Source organism: Xiphias gladius, chromosome 9 (assembly GCF_016859285.1).
Source record: "Xiphias gladius isolate SHS-SW01 ecotype Sanya breed wild chromosome 9, ASM1685928v1, whole genome shotgun sequence".
Lineage (NCBI taxonomy): Eukaryota > Metazoa > Chordata > Actinopteri > Istiophoriformes > Xiphiidae > Xiphias > Xiphias gladius.
This window is the reverse complement of record NC_053408.1, coordinates 19,917,552-19,932,696: the sequence shown is the minus strand read 5'-3', so window position 1 is coordinate 19,932,696 and position 15,145 is coordinate 19,917,552. Positions and strand designations below refer to the sequence as shown.

The window sequence follows — 15,145 nt, the reverse complement described above, 5'->3', positions numbered from 1 at the left end:
GTTGCCACGGCTTTGGTTGTTCTGCCCCCCTGTGGTGGCAGAATGAAGTGCACCGCCCCCTGCCGCCTTCTCAGTTTTCTCCGCTGACCGTTGGGCTGGCTTGAACTAGGCAGGTGTCACATTCCTGCACGCCCAGCCATCCTGCCGGCGCAGCTGCCTTTATTTCCTGAGTGCTTACCTTTTAGTCATGATGACCTCATTCCAACGGTCACCATCAGCAACCGTCACTTGATTGAAACTCATGCCAGAACAGGGTTGTTTATATCCACGAAACTTGTGCCTCTGAAATGTTCCAACTAAATCCTTAACTCTCTCTGTGTCGTGTCAGTTTGAGACGACTGTTTAGAGCTTTCTGGAACACTTCTCGGAGGAAACATCATTACTTGTGCATTTTCGGGGATAATTATTCCATTTGCATTACAAACGGAGTGTCTTGCAAGCAGCCTCGACACCTCGTCATTTCAACTTTGTAATCCTGAAGGAGAAATTAGTATAAAACAGATACCATCAGACCGAAAATACATTAAATCTAGGGCAACAATAGCAAAAACACTGTCACCAGAGTCAATAAAATATTCAAACAAATGAAATCAATTGGTAGATTTCTGTTCACTTTTATTTTACAATACTGTGATCCTATTGTTTAGTATCGTTTGCCACAAGGCATTTGTCAGTGGGAGGGGATTTTATAAAACGACATGATGGATAAACCTGTTGGAGTGAGAGTAAGCCTCTAAACAGACCCCTCTACCGAGGAAGTAGAAAGGGTAGGGAACTGTACTCTCAATGTGCAACATTGTTGTGTCTTCCCTGTATTCCGTACATGCAGTTGAAGCTGAAGATGATGTATCCTCAAACAATGAGTCATTTTTTCAATCCCTGGTTTTGATCCACAAAAGTTTTCAGTTGTAGTTCTCTGGCTAGTGGAGTACTTCTGTTGGTGAGCCCACCCCGTGGGTCCAGACTGACATAGCTGGCAAATATTGGACGGATTGCCGTGAAATTTGGTTCAGGCATTCACGGTTCCTGTCAGTCCCACTGACCTGGTGATCCCCTGACTTTGCATTTACATGTCTTGATTTGCATCGAAATGTCTTGTCAAATATCAAACTGTTGGATGGATTGCCATTCATCTTCCCTAACAGGCAGTGATGAAAACAAGTATTAATACTGATGCATTGACTTGTAAATATTTTAATGTTGCAGCGGCTGCCGTGAAGTTAGTTTTGTGCTATCTTATATACTGCCAGCTGGTTTCATTTACAGTATAAACATGCACTGTATTTTATATTCTCATCATGAAATCTATGTCTGCAAAGTAACTGGTAACTTTAGCTGTCAGATCGATGTAGTGGAAAAGGCACAATATTCCCCTCGGAACTGTAGTGGAGCAGAAAACTAAAGTAGCATAGAATTGAAATACTAAAGGATGAGTCCCTCAAAATTGCGACCAAATGCCTGAAAAACGAATGACACAAAACTGTATGTTGTATTAAGCGGTAATAAGCAACTAATCTAATATGGCATCAGCTTGTTAACATTTTCATTGTGAGCATGTTAGCATGCCAATGTTAGTGCCAATGTTAGTGTTTAGCTCAAGGCACCAGTCTACAGAATGTTCCTTGGACGTCATGGGACCTTATTGTATGCCTTTGTAAATCAGGTCTAATCAACTGAATTTGCCAAAAGGCAGGCTTGAATCAAGAGATATATCTAATTTTATTGTATTTAATGTTTATAGAATTACTTGCCAAAAAAGTCCACTTTTAATCAGACATGAACCATATCCAAATGGCTTGTGTTGTCCATCCAGCGGCCCAGCTTAAAAAGATCCAAATTTGAGAGGTTGGTCCGTTGGAGTTGCTCTGGATGGATACAGAGAGGACTTTAGCCACCAGGGACTTTCTGATAGTCAGACCAGAACATCATATTTCTCGTTTATATTTGTGAACAGGGGTGTGCAACCAGAGACCCACCTGATCAAAGCCAGGATGAAGGGCTGCCTGGCGCCAACAACAGCCAGGCTACTCCCCCCATCCCTGTTCCTGCTATTGTCAAGGTCAGCAAACTCTTATACAACCCTCATCTTTACTTGACTTTAACACATTTAAACCATTTGCACCTGCCTGGTTAAGACCATCAGCTTGCGAGCTCACACTGTCTCACCTTCTTTACTCTGAACAGTCCAAGACGTCAGACAAGAACCGACACAAGAAACCCAAAGATGTGAAGCCCAAAGTCAAGAAGCTCAAGTACCACCAGTACATTCCTCCGGACCAGAAGGCAGAGAAGTCCCCTCCCCCCATGGACTCAGCCTACGCCCGACTCCTGCAGCAGCAGCAGCTCTTCCTGCAGCTGCAGATCCTCAGCCAGCAGAAACACTCTCACACACATTCACAGACGCAGCAGTCACAGCAGCACACACACACTCCGCAGACACAGGCCCAGGCTCAGCAGAGGCAGCCCGCTTTCAGCTACCACCCTCACCCACCGGCCCAGACCCAGAAGTAAGTTACACTCATGGACAAACGACAGTGGTTTAATCGGAGCAAATAATCTTAACTCAAGATTCACTCACTAGCTCTGGAGCTTTCACCTGCGTACTGCTGCAGTCGTCATCAATGCAGGGAGTTTTCTTAGGTCCATACTTCGTAACTCAACAACTCCACGACTACAGAGCAAACTTCATTTGCTGATGAAGACCCGTGATGAACTAAAAGCTCTAGAGAAAAAACTTGTAAGAGGACCTTAAGTCAAACAACTGTTCTTGAGCTTGAACTTTAACGTTCAAAGTAAATAAATCTTAACTACAACCTAGGAGTTTATGATACCACTTTTTTAATAAGGCACCAATTACAAAGGATTTAATAAATAAATATATTTGCTAATGCTTTGTGGGCCTGTAATATTCAGAATTTGTGACTGATTAAGCAGATAGACCCACTTATATTTACTATAACTACCAGACAAACAAATTCCAAGTCAAGGTCCACTTACTAGCTTGCTCTGGACCTTTTGACCGTATCACAGTCTGCTCAGGTGTCATGGGCTGTTAATGCTTAGACTTTCCATTATTCTGAGCACTTCCATGTTGATTTAAAAGCCAATGCTGATGAACGCCGTGTTATACAGTTAGAAAGCTCCGAACAAGTTGGCAAGTAGACCCTGAGAAGTTATCAACGAAGGGTTAACAGTTAAATCTGCACTAACTGATCTTGGCCACATAAGGGCGGCAGAAACAAGCTGTAGACACAACACTGACATATGACATTGTTTTGATATAGTGAACATGTTAGCAAACATTGTCATTCATTTGGAGTCATGTCTCTGGCCATCTGATTAACATAAGTCCAATATTCCCTCTCTTTTGGCTCTGTTTAGCTCCAAGGCCCGAGACAAATATCTGGCGCCTTAGCCGCCAAATGCTCCACCATATCCATCAGCTAGTCTCTATCTGTGTGTGTCTGCCGTTTGGTGCTGGGCAGTTAGTGGACAGCGGCTCTAGGGCTTTTCCACTGAAAAACGCTGTCTGGTGTGTGTGTGTGGAGATGCCGCTGATGAGAGCAGCGGAACAGGACCAAACAGTTAAGTTGTGGGCTGTAAAGCTACGGCAGTGAGCTGAAAGACAGACTGTAAAGCTGAGGAATACAGTGTTTGGTTACAGTTCTCTGTGGGTTTTTCAATACAAGCCACTCCTTTCACATTACGTGCAGTCATTTCATCCGTTGTGAATATAAAAATAATCATTCTAGCAGCTTTAATGAGTTGGTAAATAGATTCGTTTCCAGGTGCTCTCCAGGAGAATGTGGGTGAACAGATGCATTTGAGCTGGATTTTCTAAACCCTGGTCACCTAAAACTTGTTCTTATTAAAGGCTTATCTATAAAGCATTGGTAAAAGATTTATTAACCATGATTTACATCTGTAAACCCTTTATAAATGGTGCCCTATTAAAAATGAAGACAGAGTTTATTTATATTTGAACTGTGTGTTGCTTTAAGTGACTAATCCACTTCAACTGTCTCATTCTAGAGGATCCAGTGAGCAGATATCAGCCTGTAGCTCCAGTGGTACGTCCAGCACAGCCAACAGCAACTCCCCCTCTCCAGTCAAGAACACATATCCACACCAAAGTAACATCTCACCGGTCAAACCTGGGCCCCTGCCAGCCAATCTAGATGACCTAAAAGTAGGTGCTAATGGAAATGAAATTCAGATCAACAAGATTCCCTGTACATGAAATACCCCATCCAAGCCCATCTCTGTTTTTTTTCTCTGTAAGGTATCGGAGCTCAGGCAGCACCTGCGTATTCGCGGCATGCCTGTCTCAGGTACCAAGACCGCCCTCATCGAGCGACTCCGGCCTTTTAAGGACTCCAACGCCAGCTCCTCGCCCTCGGGCTCCTCCGACATCACCACAGTGACCTTCCCCGTCACACCCACAGGGTCCCTGTCCTCGTATCAGTCCCCGTCCTCCTCCAGCGCCCTGTCGCAGGGCGGCTACTACCCTTATCCCAGCACCTCTTCCACCCCTCCCATCTCTCCGGCCTCCTCGGAGCTGTCCCTCAGCGGATCGCTCCCCGACAGCTTCAGCGACGTGCCCATGTCCTCGCCAACACAGTTCGCCCTGCAGCCGTCCCCGGCCCGGCTCAGCATGGAGGACGGCCTGGGAGGAGGCAACCAGGGCAGTGGAGGACAGAGGGCAGGGGAGGGAGGAGGTATGGACGGCCTGGAAGCTGAAAAAGATAAAATGCTGGTGGAAAAGCAGAAGGTGATTGAGGAGCTGACGTGGAAGCTGCACCAGGAGCAGAGACAGGTGGGTGACAATCAGTGTATCAGGCTGCAGTAATCCTCTTTAAAGGTTCAAGATTTAAATGACAGTAAAATATCAGAACGAGGACAAACATATTTTTTGAGCTTCAAACAGCTTTTGAACGCAGTAGTTTGAATGACTTCATTGCCCAGAACTCATATAATGTGAAATCACTAAACAGCAGCGTATGCCTCTGTCCTCATATAAATGTTCAGGTAGCATAGTGACGAGTCCTGCATGACATGAAATTTTTGTAATCAGAATTGAGTTACTGATTACAACAGGCTATTCATGGCTGAAGCTCCTTATCTACCATAGGATGTACACTTTTGGAATGAAACGAAATCCTGCCTTGTAGGTCTGTCTAACCGCACATACTGTATTGTGACGTCAGCAGCAGCGAAAGCGCGGGAATAGATAATGACTTTCTTTCCTACAGAGACAAGGCATGATATCTGCTGTAAGAAAGGGCCGTAGGTCTTTCTACGGCAGACAGCTGGCGTTGTCACGCTAGGAAGAGCACAGGTATTACTAATACCGCTAAAGAGGGCTGAGATCCATTTAGTGTGAACCGTGACAGTGAGCCAACCAGCACAATGCCGCCACCCTGGAACTATTATTTACACCTGTGCTTTTCCCTCTGTGACACGTCAGAATGTCTTCTGTGAGAAAGGCTTACTCAGCGTGAAGGCGCCAACACGTCATGGTCTCTCAAGAGGGGCTTATCACAGCTGATTGTAATCACTGACTCAATTCCATTGGTTGGATTTTGCCAGGCTTAAGGCATCCTTAAGGAGAAATAACATATCACACTCATGGTTTTGCCATGCATTAAAACAAATATGACTATGTTTGAACATCCTGTATTTTTCGGAATCAACGTAAACATGTTTTGACATTTGCCAGGGCGCTGTACACCTCATATATCAGTTAGAGAATGGATGATATCCACAATCTTTCTGCTCAACAAGTAGGAGGCATTTAAAATTTGCTGTTGAAGATGCTCTTCTCATTAGTTAAAGTCCCTCTGTGACGTATTTTTGTGTGATCATAGCATCTGTGCTAAGTAATGCACAGATTGTGACTGGTATCTAAAAGGAACTGTTTGTGGTTTGTATTTAGTATAGTAACTTTTTCTGTTGATCTGAAATCTCTGAGGTCAGAAGGCATATGTTCCCTGTCTAGAGCTCCCTAGGCTCAAGTGAGCTTAGGAGGCACCTATGCAAAGTGAAGGGTTTAGAAACAAGCCCGTTGGGATGTAAAATGGGTCCCTAATATCCGCACCCATTGTGCAACCACAGTCATATGAAATGATAATATATTTGATTATTTACGCATAAAAATCTTGCCAGCTGTTGTTTTAATTATGTTACAGGATCATTTCACAAGAAGTACACAAAACATTGACATTTTGATTGACATATTTACCTGTGTGACCGTGCATGTTAGGTTGAAGAGCTGAGGATGCAGCTCCACAAGAGGAAACGCTGCTATGGAGCAACACAGGACACCGTCCCTCCTCCAACGCACCCCTCCATGCACCACCAGCAGACCCCAGCCATGATGGGCCAGCACTTCTTTGGGGTGACCATCAAGCAGGAGCCCATGTCCCTGTCCTCCAGCTGCCCTCTGTCCTCTCCCAAACAGCTCAAGAGCCCCCCTGGCAGCTGCATGGAGGAAGTGGGACACTGCAACACCTCCGTATCCAACCTGGGGGGCCCCGGTGGGGCACAATGTATGGACACAGGCCCTTCCTCTGGCAGCCCCTCGACCATGTCTGCCTTCCTCAGTCCACAGTGCTCACCACAGGACTCTCCCAACGGAAAGCCTTCCAGTAGTCCCCAACCTTCATCTCCTAATAACCCTTACCTGCTGTCACATCCACTGGGAAGGGACGGCTGCGGTCACCCCCACACCACGGGGAACAACAGAGCACGCAACATGCAGGTATGAATCACAATTTGTAACTGCACTGTGAGGAAGCCAGTCAATTCATCTAAAAATAATCAGGCTGTACCTAGGTATAGCAGCAGTGTGTTGCCTGACATCAAATAGCCCAATCAGAGCCGGAAACCAACCCATTTTTAAATACATGTATATATCACACAAACATGCCTCTAAGTTTTAAATATCCCCATATATACCATTTTCATTTACCTCAAAAACAATGCAACATGCATATCAGTGATGACCGACTGTGGCGCTGGGAAGGACCCTCTGGGCTTCCCCGTTATGCTCTGGTCTTCTGTATCATCAATCCCAAGCCCCAGTTACAATAATGAGACGCCATCTCCAGTTCTTTTGAGTTAAGTTGGGTGAAAAATGCCAAATTTGGCAACAGAGCACAGCTCAAGCTGAATGCCAATGCAAGCATGCTAACATGCTCACAATAACAATGTTAACATGCTGATATTTAGTAGGTAATGCTTATCAAGAAAAGGCAGGGGATCATCGAAGTTATGAAAATTCATCCAATGGGAAATATGAATGTCTGTACCAAATTTCATGGCAATTTAGGAGACATCTGTCATGACCTTCGCTGTTAACCAAAAAAGTCAATCTGTGGAGTCGCGACAGTCAGTAGGATTAATCCTCTGTGGACCATGTGTCCCAGATTTCATGGCAATTCATCCAGTATTTATGGAAATATTTCAGTCTGGGCCAACGTGGTGGACTGACAAACTGACCATCTGCCAGCTTGACCTTACGGTCAGCGTTCCAATTTGAAATCAAGCTGTGGCGTGATTTACGCTCTGCTGCATATCCGAGAATAATTGTGACAACAGTATATGTCAATGTTGCCTTCATGTACATGCTCTCCTTTGTGTGTGGATTTCTAACACAGTGGTTACATTTTTACTTTTGGCTAACTACAGATCCAGCAGAAGAGAGGTGGCCAGCCGGTGAACTGTTCGTATACTTCTGACCAAAGAGGCCTTCAGGGAGTCTTTCCCAACTCAGCTGAATGTGGCCTTAACCATAGCGGCTCAGCTAAAGCTGAGAACCAGAATATGCAACCAAAGGTAAACAAACTTATCACATTTGTGTAATGTACTTCATGTGAATCACCTCACATTCACGTAACTGTTTTTCTCTTTTCCATTAATTTGTGATCTGTCTGACTCTATATAATTGTCTTTTGTTATGAGGTTCATTGTCGCTCTTGTCATATCTCCACTCTTTAAGAGTTCATCTGTTTTCATTACATATTCCTTCACGTCAGTGACTTTTCCTTTACAAGAACACAACGCCAACCCGTTTCTCACAGTTGAATTTTTAATGTGATGAGATTATTCGAACACCAGGGCCTTATTTATAGTTCTTTTTTTTTAAAATCTGCAACACACTCATATTTGGTAAGCTCCCCTATTCTAATCGATGGGCTAATGTCACTTTTCACCTATTTCTCATATAGATTTCAGTATTGCCCTCTCCTCGGCATGTTGGCCAAAAGAGCCAGGTCTCTCCCCCCGCCTTCAGTAGCTCAGATTCAGATGCATCTGACTTAAGACAGCCCCCATGCTATGAGGATGCAGTGAAGCAGGTAAACTCAAATCCGTGCTAAAATTCAGTAGATAATGGCTGGCCATTGATTTTATTTTACCTATCGGCGTTGCTCTAATTCCACTTTTCCTCTTGTCTTCTTTTTTTTGTCTCTTGAAGTCCATCACCTCTATTGCACCTCTTATTCATCCATTTGCTTTGTTTACTGCACTAACTTTTCACCCTTTACCAAGTCTGAAGCGCACAGGTGTTGTAGTTGTACAAACGTTTTTCTTACGGAAGATGTAAGTCTACATAGGATCCTTATCAAAACTGTTTGTTAAGGTTATGAATTTATTTCAAAAGATATTTTGCCAATATGCTGTTATATTTGTTACTCTCAAATAAATGATGGTATCCATCTCACAAATCCAGTGTCATATACTATTATATAATAGCTACCTGGCGAAGAGCAACCTCTGTCTGTCAAAACAGAAAAATGAGTGGAAGCTCCTTTTTCTGACAATGACACTGATGATGCTGCATGCACAGCAAGCTAGCCAGCTAGCTCAACTAGGCACTATGGTAGTTTGACAATGGGAAATAACTTAGGCTACTAGCTTGCTAGCTAACCTAGAAAAGCTAACATTGAAAAGGCCACTTCACATAAATTGCAGAAAAAAGAAAAATCTCATTTATCTCTAGTGGTATCTAGCTATGCTAGTATTGGCAGAGACTTTTGTATCCACAACAACAACATGGATATGAATGGAATTTAGTTTGTGGTGCTCACAACTGTAAAAAAATATCACGTTAATAATTCTTACGGCAACATCACGTACCATAAACAGTGTCTCCAATTATGGTTTTCATGTTTGTTTGTTTTTTTCTTTTCAAAAAAAAAAAATCTAGTTTGAACTACTTTGAACAGTTCCTTTGAATGAAACATTTCCATTTTACAAAAGTGAAGAGAACAGTAGTTTAGTGACAGGGGGACAGGGCATTCAGTGGGTTAGAAAGACAGTGCTGGAGCACGGTTGTGATAATTCCAATGAAAACTGTCCACAGCCAGATGCTAGGATTATCTCACCCGATAAACTGGTCTGTCTCCTAGAAAAGTTTGTGTTACAGAAACTATTCTGCAAGTCTAAGGAGACTGCTTGAAAGCTTGCATATTTTTCATGTAAAATCCTTGAACATAATTGGATTAAATTTTAATAGTTAAAACATTGTTCAATTGATAAAAAGAATCACTTTTTTATTATTACAGCAACTGACCAGAAGTCAGCAGATGGATGAACTTTTGGATGTGCTCATAGAGAGTGGAGGTAAGGTGAAATTCAACAAATAATGTCAGTCATCAGGAATAAAAGTGTATATGAAACTATAAAACTAACGCACTAATGCATAGTGCGAGTTAGTGAAAGCAATCTATATGTAAATCCACAAGTGCACTGGCCTCAAATTTCACCTGTCGATGCGAGCCTACCCCACACTCTGGTATCAGATCCCACTTCCTGCTGTGACCCTCCCTCCTCTCCTCTTTCTCTTCAAGAGATGCCAGCTAACGCCAGAGAAGAGAGAGAGAGGTCCTCTGTAACCAAAGTTGTGCCTCACATTACTGTGTCCCCAGGGTGTCCCGGCCTCCTCATCCCAAGGTTCCACCGTCACTATGAACACCTGTACCCCACCCAGCCCCCATACGACCATTCGGCCAATCACATCACTGAGAGCCACCTGGAGACTCTGCTGGGAAGTCCAATCGGCCGGGGAGGGGAAGTGGCCCTTCTTAAAATGACTACGGAGGACGGGGTCCTGGAAGACGAAGGGAACAGGGAGGGCGAAGGGTACAGCAGCCCCCACAGCCACCGACGCCACCCTCACCATCCCCCACAGGACAAACTTCTGACCAACAGAGATCAGATGGACACCCCTCTGTCGCCCACCAGCACCAAGGTGTCCACCTTCCCCGAGGTGCAGGGGATGGTCAGCATGACGTTCAGTGAGACGCCGTGGGAAACAATGGAGTGGTTGGACCTGATGCCGCCCAGCTCAGCCACGGCCTTCAGTGTTGCTCCACCCAGTGGCCCCAGCATCTTCAACACAGAGTTCCTGGATGTCACAGACATTAACTTGAACTCTGCTATGGACCTCCACCTGGAGCACTGGTGAAAGCAATATCCCCACCAAAGTGCTGGCTAGCAACAAGCTAGCCATCAGCTGTCACACACTAGACACCAGCTTGAAAGTAGCTGTACAGACTGCTGATATCAGCTCTGACCATACCAAAGAACAATCGAATTCTTCCCTCAACGGCTTCAGTCCAAGTGCCAAAATGTGCTTCTTGTTATAATACAGTCGGAGGCTACACAACAGTAGACCATTAGCCTACATTCAAAGATTGAAGGCTAAATCAGAAGTTGAACTACAGAATTATATTTTGACTTATTTTCTCCACTTCATGGAAATGAGATTTTTATGTTGTTGTCATACCCAGAATCCAAAGACCAGGTGCTTTTTTTGACATGATCGCACAGCTGCCAAATAAGTATGACAGTACCCACATGAAGGATGGAAGGACATATTTACAGTGCTTTATACAAACACTTTATGCAATATCAGTGTTAAGTCACCTAGACTTGAAGACACATTTTGACAGTCATTGTATACTTTCTGAGTCTATGTTTGTATTACTGGAAAAAATGAAAGGAATTTCAAGGTGAGTTGGATTGCTTAGTACGGCCATTTTGTAAATATCATAACTATCTGGACTGACAGAGACAAGCTGACGTCTGCATATTTTGTCAGTGGTGTGGGAAAGGACACAAACCACAAATCAAGTGTATTATGTAATCAATTCCTCATTTGATGTAAATATGACAAAAAAAAAAATCTCACTGCGCACCTCTAGCTTAATACACATTTGTCACAGTTTGCTTGAACTTAGAATATGTGTGTAGAAGTGGTTGTCATTCCTTTGAAGGTCCTTTTTTTTAATACAAGTTTCTTTTCACTGTTTGGCCTATTTATCCACAGGATAATATTCTGGAGAAAAAATGATGTCTTTTAAAAAACCTTTGGTCTTATCACTTTAATCGGCAGACAAACTGTGCCTTATTTGCAACATCTTTTTATTATTATACAATTTTTATACCAATTTTCCCTTTACAATTTATACTAATTTAGTATTCCCTGAAAGCTATCGACAGATATTATTATAGAAACCTCCAACATATGTTTTTCTTTAGCTGCAAAATCAGAAGAATGTTAAGGAAAAATGCAACTTCATCTCTATTTTTAAGTACTTTTATTTTTGTCCTTACAAATTTCACCCCTTCCATCACCAGGCCAATCACAGTTATTTATTTTGTGTTTTTGTATTTATACTTTATCCTGTATTTATACTGGCATTCCTAGTGTCCTAGATTGGGGCTCTTTTTGATTTACCAGAAAACTCCAGTGCTACCATTTTGACCATGGACAATTCTCTTAAAAATGTGATGCAAAGTGAAGGAACCACTTTGAAAAGCCATGCTTTCTTAAAACACTTTTCCTTAAAGAATCATGTGAAGCGGAAATGCCCATTATTAGCACTTGTGAATAGGAAAATGTAATATATTCAGACCTTTACTGTGAATACTGCATATAACGCAGCACGAACAGGTACCAGAGCCAGCCTAGACACACAGTAGTTAGCCTAATGTGAGAACTTCAAAACACCTTTTAAAGTTTATGTTTTGGTCAGTAAGTGTCTATTTTTCACACATATAAAAACTTGGAGTAATAGTTTAACATTTTGGGATATACACTTATTAGGTTTCTTCCTGAGAGTTAGATGAGATCATTAACACTCTCATATCTGTCTGCTAAATATAAGGTTACGGAGCCAGACTAGCCGTTTCCCCCTTATTCAAGTCATAATGCTAAGCTAAGATGCTCTCCTAGCTACAACTTCATATTAACCAAAAAGGTATGGGACTGGCATCAGTCTTCTCATCTAACTCTCGGCCAGAAAAGCGAATAAGCGTTCTTTTCCAAAATGTCACACTAGTGCTGTAAGTGCATTGGCCAATACATTTCTTGCATTTACGTTTACATCCTCTGTAAACATGGGTCTCACTTTGTGTTCTGTTTCGACCAAATTTTGTTTTTTTTCTGTTACTTATGAAGTGTTGCACTTATTGAATGGGTTCTACGGTTACATGTAGGCTATTAATGCCCATCTTGAATATAAGACAAAGCTGATATTCTTTACTTTCCTTCCTCTGTTAGAATATCTACTGGCCTTTTTTTTTTTTTTTTTAAAGTTTATCTAGGTTCATTTCACAATAATTTTCCCTAATAAAGAAAGAAAAAAAAAAAAAAAAAAATCACATCTGACAGAAGCTTCCATGTTGCTTGGCCACAGACTTGCTTTACTATTGTAAAAAACAGTATTTGCCTGCATCCCTGTATACTACAGAAAGAAAAACAATAAACTTATCACAGCAAAATGATTTCTGCAGTTATTTTCTTTATTTATGTCCAATTCACAAGAAGCACACAACACAGGTTTTTAATCTTTTCCATGGGAACTTTATTTGTAACCCTCGATAAAGATACAATATAATATTCATTGCCCTTAATATTATTTTATAATCTAATATGAACATTCTAGTAAATTGCAATTTATACAACATGTACCCTGGAGATTCATATTCACCAGTGGTAAGTTAGCTTCCTGGAAACATATCCCATGAGTGAAGAACAGATCTGGAGACTGTTTCAATTGAAACAGCTTCTTATGTTGTGTCAAATGTGACTGTGGGCTTTCTCAGGGGTTTACACTATTTTGCATTAGAGCTGACAGAATTCTCCTAGTGTAGTATAGAGACAATCATGTCTGGTCTACGATGCATCTCTCCACCATCTTGGTTGTAATGTTTCACCCTCCCGAGTAAGCCACAAGTATTCACCACAAGTATTGAACGAGTTTGTTTTTAACGAGTGAACCAAACACACCCAGACAATAGTGACCATTTTCCAACCTGGCTAACATCTGTATCTATGTATTAGAAATCTAAGTAAAACATAGAGGGGAGCTCCACTGAATTTACACAGTTTACTCGTCATAATGGGTACTACTTTGCCTGTGAGAAAGGAAAAGAAACAACCCTGATGACATCATCAGGGTTGTTTCTTATTGTTTTGGAGTTTGCGGCATACGAAGGACTGTTAGGGCAGGTTATCTCGGCCTCTGCTGCATCCAATTTGGCCATTCAGTTTTTAACCTGTGCCTTCGCAAGACTGCCAACTTTATTAAAGTACAACACTAAAATCGCTGGAGTGCCCCTTTAAGTATGGCAGTTCCTTTAATGTAACGAAACTAAATGCAATAAACCCTATAGTGGAGGGAAATGCCAAAAATACAATAAAAACATCAACTGTCGTTCAGTTTTGAAAACATTCTAAAAATGTCTGTTTCCACATTAAGCTAAACTACAACAGACTCATAAAATGTCATCCAACTGATCTTGTATCACGTGACCCCGTTGACTTAAATTACTGTATACTCTTGGCTTATTATCGTATAGGCTATATCACATTGAATTACTTTACATTTGTATTTTGCTAGGTTAAAGGATTAGGTTGCCTATATTCAATGTTATATTCAAGGGATTTGTTGACAATAAAGAAAATATAAATAATGCCATCCTTATACTTTAAAGTAATTTATTACATTACAAGTCTCTACAGTGTCCCAGTGTTGAAGGATTACCATCCATACAAACAGTTTGGTTACGTAGCTAACTCCATGTTGTGTGATGTTTGTCCACTAATGTCCATTCTGTGGCTGAGTAACCCTGCCCGGTAGGCATGGCTTTCTGAGAGGGAATAACGGAGGGTGGATCTCAATAGTCTCAAATTTGCAGCTTCCCTTTCACCTGGCCCAGTATGATAAACTTTAGTATATCAGCGCCGGAGGAGGAAGACAGGTGAGGGAACGTGTTTTTAGACTATGGAGATGCATCCAAAGTGTAATACATGGTTTGGCGTGGACACATTCTATCATCAGTGCAAACCAGAGAGACATGCCGAGTCACGGAGGAACATGCTGAGTTCATGGTGACCTTAAGGGTCAAAGAGCAGTAACTATCCGAGGAGTGACCTTCCCTCTCTCCTGACAGTTATGTGGTGGACAGTATGTCATTTAGCAGCATTTACAGGTATCATTTTTGTCAACAGAAAACCCTTGCCAGGACTTTTAAAATGTAGTTACTGCTGTTTGCCTTTGTATGGCAGTATGGTGGATCTGTGATCAGTGTGGATGAGCAGTTTAACTGTACAGTGCTATGACAGGCTGCTGAAGAGCATTAAGGTTCATTCCCAAACTGAAGCATACAGACATGTTTTCTTTCTGCACCCAGCAACCAAATCTCCTCACCGCTTGACTTGATCATCTCTGTGTTTAGGAAACAAGCCTTAACTGTCAAGCAGAACCTGCCAGGAACAGCAGATTAGATGCACTATATACATACACATTTACATTGAGGGACGTAATGTCCTAAAGTAACTTTACATCAGGCAATGTAGCATTAGCTTAGCCCCAGTTTGTGTCTCTCATCTAATATTATTGCATTTGAGTCTTAGAAATTACCATCTTTTTTTCCACAACATAAATTATTTTCCTCTGAAAGTCTCAGAAGGCCATTTCACAACGCATATCCGTGTTTCAAAGGTATTTCCAGATTTATTTAAAAAACTCTTGTCAATTTGAATTTAAAAATATTCCATCTGCCACATAGTAAAAAGGCTTAACCACAGCACCAAGTTTCAACTCAATTTAAATTTCCAAACAAATATTAATGC

General features: G+C 42.0%; 1 protein-coding gene across 6 annotated transcripts in view; it reads left to right on the top strand.

Moving 5' to 3' along the window:
* myocd (myocardin) overlaps window positions 1-12,646 on the top strand; it is a 29,321-nt gene extending 16,675 nt beyond the window's left edge. For 3 of the 6 annotated variants that reach the window (XM_040135544.1, XM_040135542.1, XM_040135539.1), the window contains 9 exons: window positions 1,955-2,059; window positions 2,185-2,507; window positions 4,033-4,189; window positions 4,283-4,816; window positions 6,263-6,760; window positions 7,690-7,836; window positions 8,229-8,357; window positions 9,567-9,624; window positions 9,852-12,646. In XM_040135544.1, coding sequence (XP_039991478.1) covers window positions 1,955-2,059; window positions 2,185-2,507; window positions 4,033-4,189; window positions 4,283-4,816; window positions 6,263-6,760; window positions 7,690-7,836; window positions 8,229-8,357; window positions 9,567-9,624; window positions 9,852-10,468 — 2,568 coding nt within the window. In that variant the 3' untranslated portion in view covers window positions 10,469-12,646. The remainder of the gene's footprint in view (window positions 1-1,954; window positions 2,060-2,184; window positions 2,508-4,032; window positions 4,190-4,282; window positions 4,817-6,262; window positions 6,761-7,689; window positions 7,837-8,228; window positions 8,358-9,566; window positions 9,625-9,851) is intronic. The other 3 variants (XM_040135540.1, XM_040135543.1, XM_040135541.1) reach the window with 3 other exon arrangements.
* Window positions 12,647-15,145: the final 2,499 nt, after the last annotated feature.